The sequence below is a fragment of the Elephas maximus genome, chromosome 22 (assembly GCF_024166365.1).
Source record: "Elephas maximus indicus isolate mEleMax1 chromosome 22, mEleMax1 primary haplotype, whole genome shotgun sequence".
In the NCBI taxonomy this organism is placed as follows: domain Eukaryota; kingdom Metazoa; phylum Chordata; class Mammalia; order Proboscidea; family Elephantidae; genus Elephas; species Elephas maximus.
Genome location: NC_064840.1, coordinates 18,813,125 through 18,826,517, shown reverse-complemented (window position 1 = coordinate 18,826,517; position 13,393 = coordinate 18,813,125). Strand labels below are relative to the sequence as shown.

General features: G+C 51.1%; 1 protein-coding gene across 4 annotated transcripts in view; it reads right to left on the bottom strand.

Annotated features, from left to right (window-relative positions):
• The window catches only part of WSCD2 (WSC domain containing 2), a 270,733-nt gene that overhangs the window by 3,816 nt on the left and 253,524 nt on the right, over positions 1-13,393 (bottom strand). For all 4 annotated transcript variants that reach the window (XM_049865982.1, XM_049865981.1, XM_049865983.1 and 1 more), the window contains exons 7-8: positions 13,216-13,380; positions 5,566-5,766 (exon numbers count right to left, since the gene is read on the bottom strand). In XM_049865982.1, the coding sequence (XP_049721939.1) occupies positions 5,566-5,766; positions 13,216-13,380 (366 nt within the window). The remainder of the gene's footprint in view (positions 1-5,565; positions 5,767-13,215; positions 13,381-13,393) is intronic.

Here is a 13,393-nt window from a genome sequence, read left to right as displayed (position 1 = left end):
CCAAGCTATGCCCTGTTGTTGTTAGCTGCTGCTGAGCCGATTGCAACTCATGGCGCCCCCGTGTGTGCAGGGTAGAACTGAGCTCCCTAGGGTTTCCAAGGCTGTGACCTCTCAGAAGCAGATCACCAGGCCTGTCTTCCAAGGTGCCTCTGGGTGGGTTCCAACCACCAACTTTTGGCTAGTAGTGAGCGCGTAACCATTTGTGCCACCCAGCCGCCCTAAGTTATGGCCCAGCTGGTTGTTAGTAATGAAACCCTACTCCCTTGATGGATGATGTATGCCCATCATCTCGTTTACTCCCAGTGCCCTGAAAGGAGGACGTTCACTTATCACTGGCGAGGAAACGGAGGCTCAGAGAGGTGAAGTGACTTGTCCAAGGTCACACAGCCAGGAAGCAGTATCCAGACCAGACCTGCCTGATTCCAAAGGCTTTGTTCCTTCTGAACCACCAGCAGCCTCATCCCCACTTCTTCCCACTGCCTTGCACTCAGCAGGGGCTTAATGAATGGTTGGGGAACGAAATTAAAAATCCGCAACCACCACATGGCAACGTGGTAAGGGGCTCTTCTTTCTCTGGAGAACACACAGAATCTGTGCTGAGGCTCCTGCCCCCTCAGAAAGCCCCGGCTGCTTGGGAAATATTTACGCTGATGACAAGGATATTTTTTATGCTTAAAATTAACATTATTTTACGATGTCGCTGGCTAATTGGGCCCGTACTGTTATAATGGTTAAGACCAGATGCATCTGAGTGATTAAGAAAATAAATCCAGCATGTGTGTACAGGCTGCCTTACTCTTCCAGAATTACACTACTCCAAGTCGCCTCACAGCACCGTGGCGACGCAAGGCAGCGAGCGGCCAGACCCACGACAGCTGGAGAAGCTGGGGTGGACAGAGGTGGCACTCAGTCAGCCAGTGGCACACAGGTCTCAACGTCTGGGCTTGGCCACTTCTGGCCATCTCTGGTGGTTGCTGAAGGAAGGCTGTAGGATGGCCCTCCAGGAAAAAGGAGGGCCAGTGTGGGTGGTGGTTGGGTCCCCTGGTAGTAGGATGGAAAAGACACAGCATCCTCACTGGCTGCACACCTCCCTGGGACACCAGGGTCCTCTGAGGATCGGGATGGGGACGTATGCTACCTGGGCACTGACTGTGTCAGGCGCTTTGCTGGGCACGTCACGCCGTCTCTCACTGAGTGCTCACAAGGAGCCCGGAGAGCAGGAATTACTAGCCCCACCGTGGTGGTGGTGTTAGCTGCTAACTCCAACTCACGATGACTTTACATGCAACAGAACGAAACACTGCCCGGTTGTGCATCACTCTCACAACCACCACCAAGTTCAAGTCCGTTGTTTCAGCTGTTGTGCCAATCCACCTCAGTGAGGTCTCCCTCACCCTGGCTGGCCCTCTACTTTGCCAAACATGATGGCCTCCTCTAGTGACTGCTCTCTCCTGATGACGTGTCCAAAGCAAGTGAGGTGGGCAGTGTTCTGTTGTGATCCATAATGTTTTTATTGGCTAATGTGTGAAGCAGATTGCCAGGACCTTCTTCCGAGGTGCTGCTGGGTGGGTTCAAACCACCAGCCTTTACGTTAGCAGCCGATTACAAACTGCTTGCACCACCCAGATGCTCAATAAATGGCAGTTATTGTTGTGACTATTCCTGATGACGCTGGCCCCCCAGCATCTCCTGAGACACCCCCACATGTCTCATCATCTCAATTAGAGTGTCTTTCCAAGCTGTATTTGATTTCTGGGCTGTTGTGGTGGTGGATGTTTGCCCACCCCTCCTCCTCTCCTGTGGCAATGCTTCCTCACCTGAAATTCTGTGGAAAAAATAATAAAAACGAAAAACAAAAGCCCTCAATTAACCCGGGATTCCTGGTAATTGGTCGAAGCCTCCAAATGGGGTAAGGAAGACATGATGAGCCACCGGGCATCATCACGAGTGCCAGTTCCACTGGAACTGTCATGCGTGTACCTGCCAGCCCCGGACTGGCCAGCCTCCGCTCCATCTTCTTGTGGACAGGACAAGCCAGGGCCTGATTAATAGCGTCACTGTACTTAATTCCCGAGAGAACCATTAAACACGGTATCTGTTTCATTAACCCGATCCAGGACAATTCACCTTGTGTAATCATATCACATAAAACTTTTCTTTGGAACCACTCCAGGCAGATATTAAACTTAATGGTACAGAACCCAGGAGAGGGGGCGGGGAGTCTGTGGATACCTCAGCTCAGCTATACCTGGGACAGGGACAAGGCCAGGGTGGGGCAGACACACTGGACAGCTGGGTGGCCTCTGCTCTTACGTGGGTGGCCTGCGCACACTATGCTGTGGTAATCCTCTGTGTCTAACGCAGCAACTCTCAACCTTGAAAGTTTTTATGGAGCACCTGGGGGCTGCTTGTTAAGATGCAGATTCTGACTCAGCAAGTCTGGGGGGACCTCGCTGGAAAGGAAATGCCAGTCCGGGTGGTGGTTGGGGACCCTCGGGTGGTACCCTAGCCTTGGCTCCCCTTAGGATGGCGATGATACTGCATCCCTGTTGACTGCAAACCTGAGCTTTGCTTTTCTGAAAACCTGCCAGGTGGTGCTGATGCAGCTGGTCCTGAGACCACACTGGGAGTTGCCAGGTTTGAGAACAGTGGGTCTTACTGTGTGTCAGAAACACCTGAGAGCTCATTAAAACACACACTGCCGGGCCCTGTTCCCAGCAGCTCTGGGCTGGGGCCTGAAAATTTGCATTTCTACTAAGTTCCCAAGTAATACTGATGCTGCTGGTTCAGGGGCCCTAAAGCAAGGGCCTCAAACTCAAGTGCCGACAGGGGCCAGAGAGTTAATACAAACTAAAAGAATGAGCTGGGTGGGGGCTTTTTGGGAAGGCTCTCAGCCACAGCCCTTGACAACCTGAGGCTGGTCTGGGACGGGGTGCTGGGAGGAAGCCCCTTCCCGCATCCCAGACCAATGTGAGGATGCCAGACCCTCAATATGAGATGAGGCTGCCGGGGTCCCCCTGCCACTTCTGGTTTCAGCGTGTCCAGACTCCTCCCTTAGCTTTGGTTTATAAAGCTCCCAGATGTTTAAATAAGGAAAAAGTTCCTGGGAATTAGGAAAATTATCTGCAGCTGGGACAAGGGGCTATGGCTGGAGAGAAAAAATGACCAGTTGCTGTCAAGTTGTCTCCGATTCACGGTGATTCCACACACGTCAAAGCAGAACTGTGCTCCACAGGGTTTTCAATGGCTAATTCTTCTGAAGTAGATGGTCAGGCCTTTCTTCCGAGGTGCCTCTGGGTGGGTTTGAACCTGCAACCTTTCGTTTAGCAGCCAACTGAGTGTCTTAGCTGCTTGCACGACCCAGGGGACACTCTGAATGTCCCAGAAGGTCGGGGACATCACAGTTCCAGGTTAACAGTAGAGCCTAGTGGACAAGGCCTGGGTTGGGATCCAGCTCAGTCAATACCTGGGGACACCGGACTTGTCCCCTTCCTGGGGTAGGCGTGCATCTGTGGTGATCATCGTAGCCTTTCTGATCTTCCCGGGTGCTTGGAAAGTCCAAATGAATACTGAATGCTGGGTGCCTGGACCCAGGAGAGCTTCCAGGGTTATCCCCGCCCTCTTTTTTCCCAGCCACAGGAGGATTGGGAGGCTGACAGCTAGTCCTGCCACTGTGTGCCCGAGTGACCTGGGCGGGTGCCTGCCTTGCTATGTGCCTCAGTTTCCCCATTTGTAAGTAGGGAATAAATCCATGGTTCTCAGCTCTGCCTGCATATTGGGGACATTGGGGGAGCTTTAAAAAAACACTGATGCCTAGGCCCCACCCCCAGGAAAGAGTAATGGTCTGGGTCACAGCCTGGGCACTGGGATTTTTCCACGCTCCTCTGGGGATTCTAATGTGTAGCCAGGGCAGAGGACACTGGGTTCCATGAGCTCCGAGGTCCCTTCCGGCTCTGACAGGTGGATTTTCCCTCCCTGGACGGGCGACTGCCTCTCACATTTATAGGGCTCTCAGCCTGGCTCTGATCGAAGCTCACTTTTGATTGTTCCACAAATAAATAATTCAGAGGCCTGGGAACAAGTGATCAAATGTCACCACCTGTCCAAGCTCCCATCTGCTCACTGAGAGGGGAGCGAGATGGGGTGGGGGCTGAGCCCCGTGAGTGAACTGGGAAGCCAGGGCCACAGCCGGTCAGGTAGCCCACAGGTTCTGACTGGTGCAGTCAATGTCGAGGGTGTGCTTGGGGGAACGGCCGATTCGTCATTCTCCCTGCCACGGTCTGGTCCTCTCTGGGGAAGGAGTTTGGGAGTTACTGGGAGCCAAGGGGGGCGCCTAGAGGGATGGAAGCACCCTCCTGGCTCGAGGCAGAGTGGCCTGCTTCCTGGAGGCTGGGGCTCACATTTCCAAAGCACCTGCTGCATGTCAGGGCTTCTGGGCTGGGTGACTCATGTCTACCAACATCTCATCTCATCATGATCACAGGCTACAGCACAGTGGTTAAGGGCACGGGCCTGGGAGCGAGACTCCCTGCGTTGAAATCCCAGCTCTACCACTTACTGGGAAAAGCTCCTTCATCTCCCTTGAACCTAGGATGTCCCGTGTATAAAACGGAGATAATATTTGTGGGGCTTTAAGAACTCATTAATTGCCATCGAGTCAATTCCGCTTCGTGACGACCCCGTGTGTGCAGCGTAGAACTGTCCCATAAGGTTTTCAAGGCTGTAACCTTTTGGAAGCAGATCACCAGGCCTTGATTCTGAGGCACCTCTGGGTGGGTGTGAACCACCAACCTTTCAGTTAGTAGCCGAGTGCTTAACCATTCGTACCACCCAGGGTCTTTAACCCTTTTAAACTAATGAGACATGACTGTCATTACGGTGATGGGTCATCACGTAATTGGTACGGGATTTTGAGACTCAGAGAGGTTAAGGCTACTCGAGATGGCAGAAGCTGGGTGTGACTTCAAAGCTTTGGCCACTACCCTGGGCTGCCTCTCTGAACTGAAATGTCCCCCTCACACAGCCCTCTGGAACCTAACCCAAAAACCTAGTAATCTATCAACTGTCACAGTTGAGGCTCAAACCCAACTCATCTTAATAAAGCTCAGGGCTTGGGTACCAACGTTGTCACTTCCCAGCTGCGTGACCTGCGGCAAGGCACTTAACCTCTCTGAGTCTCCCAACCCAGAGTTGTTGGTTGGGTTCATGGAAATGATGGTCTGTATGTGAGCTCTTAGGATCTCCCATATGACCTCATGGTCACACAGCCAGTCAGCCATGGACCCGGAGCTGGACCCAGGTCTCCTGACTCCCAGGACAAGACCTGCTCCAGGGCGCTCTCCAACATAGAGCCGGCTCACAGAGACTGCTGCTCACAGGTGTGGTAGGTTGTGGAACAACTCCTGTGCTCTAGCAGGGACTGGGTGTGAAGCCTCACACACCTGCCCTCAAGGATGTCCTCCTAGATTCCTCCCATGAGGAATCAATTGCTCCCTCCTGGCCACCCTGACCCAGATAGCACTTGCCCCCCACACCCAGGGCCTGCCCGCCCCTCCCAAATGGTACCTTTGCCCTTCCAGTGGGCGTGGGCAGCAAAGCCAATGTGGCCGCCATACTTGCGGTTGAACTCCGCCATGAGGGCCTTGTAGGGGTTCCGGATGAGCAGGATGGCAGCGTCAAAGGCTTCGATCTCCTTCTGGCCACTCTCATGGGTCTTGATGCAGATGGTCCGCCCGCTGCGCCAGTGGTCACGCTCACCTTTAAAGCCTTCCCCACCAGTCAGGGGCCAGGGAACATGGCAGGTGAGCTGGGGGGAGGCAAGAACACACCCCACCCCCCACTGGGCCTCCTGGGGAATCCTCAAGCGTTCATTCATTTATTCATCCACTCACATATTTATTGAGCACCTACTATATGCCAGGCAGCATGCTTGAAGCTGGGGACGAGATAATTTGCAAAAGCACCCATGGGTCCTGCTGTCTTTGAGAGCCAGGTTACTCAAATACATGTAAAACCACAGCCCTGGTTAGTGCTACAGAAAAACATTAGTGCTTGGAGCTAGTATGACAGGGACACATCGGGAGTCTTCTCTTTGGCCCACCCCACTAGCGTTGGGTGTGGCCATGAACTTGCTTTGGCCAATGGGATGAGGACAGAAGTGACAGTGTGCCAGTTCCACACCAAGGTTCTCAGGAAGCATCATGTATTTTGCTCATTCTTTTGTGCTTGTGTCACTGTTAGGACAGGCCCTAGGGAGCCTCTGGTTCCAGAGAGTGAGAGATGCACGAAACAGATATGGACCCAGCCTGCAGCCTGGAGCCAAGTCCGGCTAGCTCAGGCAAGATCACTGAGCTAGCCAGGCAGTGTCTGGAATGGTTTCTTGGGGGCAGACAGACTTAAGCTGAGAACTTAAGGATGAAGAAGAGTTTACCAGCCCAAAAGAAGTGGGAAGGGAGGGCCAGGCAGCGTGAACAGCGGGTGCAAAGGTCCTGTGGTGAGAAGAAACATGACACATATGCAGGACTGCTGATGGAGAGAGAGAACGAGAGGGGAGTCTGAGACTGAAGAGAGTTCTGGGGGTTGTAGGACTTTACAGCTGAGGAAACTGAGGCACACAAAGATCAAATAACTCACCAAATTACAGATCTAAGGAGTGGCAGAGACGAGATTCAAACCCAGACCATCCGAGCTCCTGAGACTGTGCTCTTAACTCTTTAGGCCTTCCCCTCTCTCGTGAGAGCTAAGACACTTGAGTGGTATCTTGAGGGCCAAGTAGAAACGTTAATTGTACTTGGCCTTCAAGGTACTGGCTGTGACTCCAACTCAATGAATGATCTTGGATGTCATGTCATCTCTATGGGCCTCAGTTTCCTCATCTGTAAAATGGGACCAAGCAGCTTCTCCCTCACAGGGACATTGTGAGGAATCATCGAGGCACAGCAAAGACCTGGGTGAAATCTTGGGCTTTGGAGCCACCTGCTTCAAGCAAGCCTTAGCGTAGAGTTTCTTCCCTCCCTCCCACTTGCAAAGGTTTCTGATGCTTTTTGCCCCTGGTTTTTAAGGTGGCTGAAGGTGAGGGTAGCATCACAGGGACAGGGATCCAGAGAGGTGCAGCCCTCTCCCAGGGCCACAGGGCAGAAGAACAAGAAACAGAATATGATTTCCTGAGTCAGGTCCCATTCTGGGACTTGGCAAGCCAAGCTGTCTGGGATTAGCCTAACCTTGCAAATTAGCACTGGCCCATCCATGCCCGTGAGAAAGTAACAACCCACAGCCTTTGAGGCATATGGGAAGCATAGCATCATGCAAAAAACTGCCTCATAAGGGCGATGAGGGGCTTGGGGGCTTGAGCGAGCACTTGGGACATAAACACATTTGCTCACAAGGCAACTCTGGCTCCAGTTTTATGTCCAAAAAACACACATTCCATTGTTAGAGCTTTTCGTGAGAGGGGCAAAGTGACTTTTCCATCTACAACTCCATTTTCAAAATCAATTTCACTGTGAGCACAGCAATGGAAAGACACATGCAGAGGGTACACAAGAACCCACACAGGCTCTTAGAGGAAAAAATAAGTTGTCAGAAACATAATGGAATGGATAATCTAGGTTAACGCCGTTCCATGTACCCTGAGACCTAAATCACACTTTTTGTTCTGTATTGGGATCAGCCTAGCACAGTTTTCATGATAGAAGCAAGTAAGAAAATCTATGAACATAGGGAAGTATCCGCTCTGCATTCCAGGACAGGATAGCCTTTCAGCTGCCTGAGGAGTTAGTCTGTAAGGAACAACGGAAATGTACAGAGGTGGGGAAAATTGCATTTAGCAGAATGTCTCCCAGGGAGAGAAGAGTTCTATGTCTGTTAAGGCGCCTTTGACAAGCCACGTGGGCTGAGCTTGTCTGAGCGACAACAGATGGTTGCTTAACTGTCCTTGAAGGAAGGCAAGTTTTGGATGCAAGCTTGGGGCCAGAGCAGAATTGCTGAACTCCACCACCAGGAGGCCTCCTTCTCTACCCACTCCCCCACAGCACCCAGCACCTCCATTACATAAATAGGAGGAATATTTAAATCATATTATTTTGAAGGGACACCAAAATGTTAGCTTAGCTGGGGCACCCAGGTGTCCCTCAAACTGAGAGGTTGGGCAATCTTCCCAGGATTTGGGGAAACAATTCTGTGGATTCAGGGCCACAGAGAGAACAAAATGCATTTACCCCTTCACTCCCTTCACCCCCAAATATTATAGTTGACTATGCATTTTGCAGTTAGGGAAAACAAGGCACAGAGAAGGGGCGTGGCAGAGACTCCACATTCCTTCATGCCCTGGTCTTTACCAGGTAGGGAGGGCCCACTCCTGGGTGTGGACACACTGGAGGCTGGCAGTCCCCAGGGACAATGAGGTTTGTTTTCAGGAAGAAGTGACACTCAGAAATTCCTGTCCTGTATAACCTGGGCCAAGAGGCTGCTTTGTCAGTCCACACCCCATCTACTTGTGGGTCCTCAGCAGCTTGGAAGGGGCTATGTGTGTATGGCAGTGCCCACCCCCCAGGGCCCTCCTGTTCTGCACAGGCTGCGTGACTTCTGCTCGCCTCCCTCCACTTTCTCTACCACCTTCTCTCCCTCACTCTGGCAGAGAGCCAGGCCCACAGAGGGGCTGAGGGGTGGGTGAGGGAGTGAGTGAGTGAGTGGGTGGGTGGGTTGGTAGGAGCAGGTGAGGGAGGGAGCAAAGGAGGGAGGGAAAGAATGCACGCAGGACCCCTCCCCTCCCAGGATCAGAGTGTCTATCCCACTTGAGTTCTGCCTTCTCTTCTCCTTACAGGGTGAGGCTGGCCATTTGCAAAGCACGGTTTTCTCTGTGTCTGTGTCCATTTGTCCGTTGGTCTCTGTCTGTCTTGATTTTTTTTTTCCTCTGTCTTTCTGTGTGTCTTTTGTCTCTCTCTGTTCTGTCTCTCTGTTTCCATCTCCCCGTCTCTGGCTCCTCCCCTCACGGGACCTTGCCTCCAGTTATCTAGAAAGTTAGCAGCAGAGGTAGGAAACTGGAAAGTGCTTAAATAAGTCAGCAAGGGTTGCTGGGGGAATAGATCATCCTACAAAAACCACCGCCTCGCGGCCCACCCACTAAGTTAGAAACACAGGGGTCGTCCCCCTTTACCACCTCCCTCACTTCTAATTAATAACCTCCTAAATGTCCCTCCCCATTGTCCCCGTCTCCCTATCATTGCGGCTTACCTGGAGGGCCCTGCAGCCTTGTAAATGTGCCCAGACCAACCTCCAGGGCCAGAGGGATATTCCCATCAGGCAGCTGTCAGCACATCCCTTCCCTGCCTCAAGCCCCCAATAGCACCCCCACCCCCAGCCCCCTCAGGAGAAGGTCACAGTCTCAGAAAGGCGTTCTAGGTGCTTTGACATATCCAGTCCCAGCTGTCCCTCCTGCCTAACCTCCCCCCACACCCCCTCGCCTTTCACCATCCAACACCACCAAACTAGCTCTATTCACCAGTCAAACTGTGTCACTCTCCTCCGTGACTGCCCACACCAGGTCCTCTGCCTTTGACACCCTCCTCTCCTTCTAGGTGAGTCCCACCCATCTTCTGCAGACACACCCCAAGACTGAATTAGGGAAAAATATACAGCCACAGCACTGGGCCCCTCACAGACATGCAATAAGTGCCCACGATTAGCAGTATTAATAGTGACTTGAATCTATTAATAATAATGAGGGCTATGATGAAGGGGCACCCTGGGTACAAGGAAGAAGAAGGACACCTATAAATGCCCGAGAAGACACTGAAAGCGTAGGGGGTTAAAGAGCTGCGGCTTGAAGGGCAGGTTCCAGGCAGATGAGCCAGGATAAGGGTGGGGTAGGGCTGTGGCCCAGGGAGCAGAAACATTACATGCCAATGTCCGGCGTGTTTTCTACCTGGAGTCTAACGTGTGGAAGGGACACTAATGTGTGCAGCTCAGTAGGGGAAAATTGGGGCAAAGCAGTTACCCCGCTCTTCTCCCCCTGGCACCACCGCTACCCCTACCCCGCATATCCCAGGAGCCACCATCATCAGCCAGGTCCCTGGGGCTTGAGAATTCCATGAAGTTAAACATCTTTCAGAGGCTTCCTTCCAGTGGCTACAATGATGGGGTGATGGGGTGATGGGGTAGGGGAGGACTTGGGGATTAGCCAGGATTGACTGCTGCTCTTGGGGGGCAGGCTCCCTTCTTTGCCTGCACCCCACTGCCAGGCTCCGAGCCCCGAGAGACAGCTCATTGTTAACTGCACCTGCTCAGGCCAAAGAAAGTATTTTTAAACTCTGAATGAAAAGGCAGCTGCACTAAAAGCTTTAGCTGCCTGTGACCAGCCCACAAACCCCTGCCTTTCTCAGCGGGCCTTAAAGAAACATCCAGTAGCTAGACACAGCTTGAGGCATGGGACTTGCCGTGCAGGGCTTTTGTTTTCTTTCTTTTTTTTTTTTTAATCAAGTTAATTTTTATAGATACCTCACTCTATTAATTATCAAGTCCCCAACACTAGAGTGTGAAAAACACAGGGCAAAAGACCAATTATTTGGGGGCTGTGAATCCGGAAGTATGACTACTGGGTTCTCAGTCTCAGGCAGGTGGGTCTCAGCCTGGTTTTGCATCAGAATCACCTTGGGAACTTTTTAAGAAATGCTGATGCTCGGGCCTCTCCCTTGAGATTCTGAAGTAATTGGTCTAGGATGTGGCTTTAAAAGCTCCCTGGGGGATTCTAACATGTAGTCAGAGACCAACTGCCCCAGCCCATCCCACTTAGACCAAATAGCTTACTGTCCTGGTTGGATGACATCTAAAAAATAATGCATATTTTACGCCACAGCCTTGGCACATATTATCCCACACATATTCTTATAGTTTTTCTAAATCTCTGTGAGTTCAGTATTAACATCCCACATTTTGTAGATGAAGAAATTGAAGCTCAGAGAGGTGAAGAATCTTGCCCAAAGTCCCCCAGCCAATAAGTAACAATGTTCAGACTTAAAATTAGATCTCCTGACCCCATCTTGAGATTGTTTCCCTTTCATGGAAATTAGGAGGCCAGGTTAGATCAGAGATGGAAGATACCTGGTGTGCAAATCACTGTTTCCCCTTCTATACCCTCAACAGGCATCACTACTAAATTAAGGCACTTTTCTTCTGAGGGAGAACAGAACCCAGAATCCTTCTTAACATGCCATCCTAGGCAGGAATGTATCGGAATCGAGACATGGATCCCTGAACTAAGTGATCCTGAAAGACCCTTCTAGTTCTGGAATTCCATAAGTAGGGTTGCTGCAACAGCCAGGAGGCTTAGGAATGTAGGCCAGTGGTGGGATGCTTTCCAAGCCTGCTTCCTCCAGCCATGGCCCCAGGACAAGGAGAGATATTCCAGGTTGTGCCTCAGCTCCTCCTAGCAATTCTCATAAAGGCAGTGAAGCTAAGTGGTTCAGAGCATAGGCACTGCTGACAGGCCTGAGTTTAAATTCTCATATAAGCATGAAAAATCCTTAGCACTCAACAAATGGTAGTTTAAACCAAAACTGAAAGTTAATAAATATATAAAAAACTGGGATTCCAAGGCAGATACCCTGGCCCCTATCCCCTTGCCAACTCCAACCTTTAACTTGTCTTCACCCTTCTTGCCTTTTCTCCTGGTCTCTGCCTCCTCTCTGCCTCCCAGTCACAGGAAGACATACCCCCTGGCTCTCCCAGAGCCAGAGTTCAGGGATGGCTCTCTGTCAACACCAAGCTGTGCCTGGCCAGTGCCTGACACTCAGGCCATAGTACTCATAGCCTATGTTTACTGCACACTTACCATGTGCTAAGCATGTTACACGTTTCAACTCATTAACCTTTATGGCAACCTAATGACGCACATACTATTGTTTCTTAACTGTGCGTGATGACACAGGCTCAGAGAGGTACAGTAACTTGCCCAAGGTCACACAGCCTCGGAGGGTTTGCAGAGACGAAGACCTATGGCCAAGGCTCCTCCTTGGGATCTCTTGCCTGTATGATGGAATGAAAAGGGGGTGGGCTTTGAAACCTGGCAACACTAGGGTGCAATCCCCCATTAGCCATTAAAAAAAAAATCATGTGACTTTTGTCAAGTTCCTTTCTCTCGACAAGCTTCACATCTGGGAAACAGCATCGCCACCCTACCTCCCAGGGTTACTGTGGGGGTTCAGAACACAGTGCCTGGCACAGCTCTTGGCACATAGTAAGTGGCCAAGAAAACATCTGTGGTGAGGTGCCTGGCACACAGCCGGTACTGCATAAATGCTTGTTGGGAATCCAAATTTAGGAAGCGCATCCAGAATATAGTGGTGCTCACTAAACATCTGTGAACAGAATGAAAATAAAGCATCCAGGACAACGAGCCTCACTGACGTAAATGTAGACAAGACACCTGATGAATAAACAGTAGGCACTCAGTAAATATTAATAGGCTGGAGTTGGCAAGGCGGGTAGGGGCCAGGATGACTGCCTTGGAATTCCAGCTTTTTATATATTTATTAATTTCTGATTTTTACTTATCATTTATTAAGGGAATAATAGGTACAAGGCTCCATGCTGAGGGTTTTGCATGCTTCTATCAGCAAATATCATTGTCTTAAATGTAGACAAGACACCTGATAAATGTTAGGTACTCAATTAAGTGTCCTGAACTGAACACAGCTATGGTACCTGGCTTGCATATAATAGTTGCTCACAGTAAACATCTGTGGTAAACAGCAGGTGCTCCAGGAATGTTTGTGGTGACCTTAATGGAGGCGAGGTGGCAGGTACATGGTGGGTGCTTGATAAGTGTCTACTGCTGACCGATACAGGTGAGGTGCCCAGGACACGATGCTTAAGAAACATTGTGGGATGTGAGCAGAGGAAAGGTCTCAAGAACATAGTAACCAAAAACCAAACCTGTTTCCATCAAGTTGATTTCGACTCATAGTGACCCTATAGGACAGAGTAGAACTGCTCCATAGGGTTTCCAAGGAGTGGCTGGTGGATTCGAACTGCTGATCTTTTGGTTAGCAGCGAAGCTCTTAATCACTGCTCCACTAAGGCTCCAACCACATAGTAGGTCTCAATAAATGTGCCTGGGTGAGCTGTGTGGCACGTAGTAGATGCTCAGGAAGGGGTATTCCCTATGCCCTCCCCATAGGGAATACCCTGCCGCTGCTCGCCCCACTTCCCCCTTTTCACCTTTGTTGTAGAGGGAGCCATCGAAGTAGTAGCTGCCAGTGTAGAAGCCGGTGGCCAGCTCGATGAGGTGGCGAGCCCAGGTGTTGCCGGCCCCTGGGAAGCTGGCCAGAGCGATGAGCTGCTTGGACTTGGCTGGGAGGAACCTTCTGTCCATGCAGCGATTGTCTGCAACGGGCAG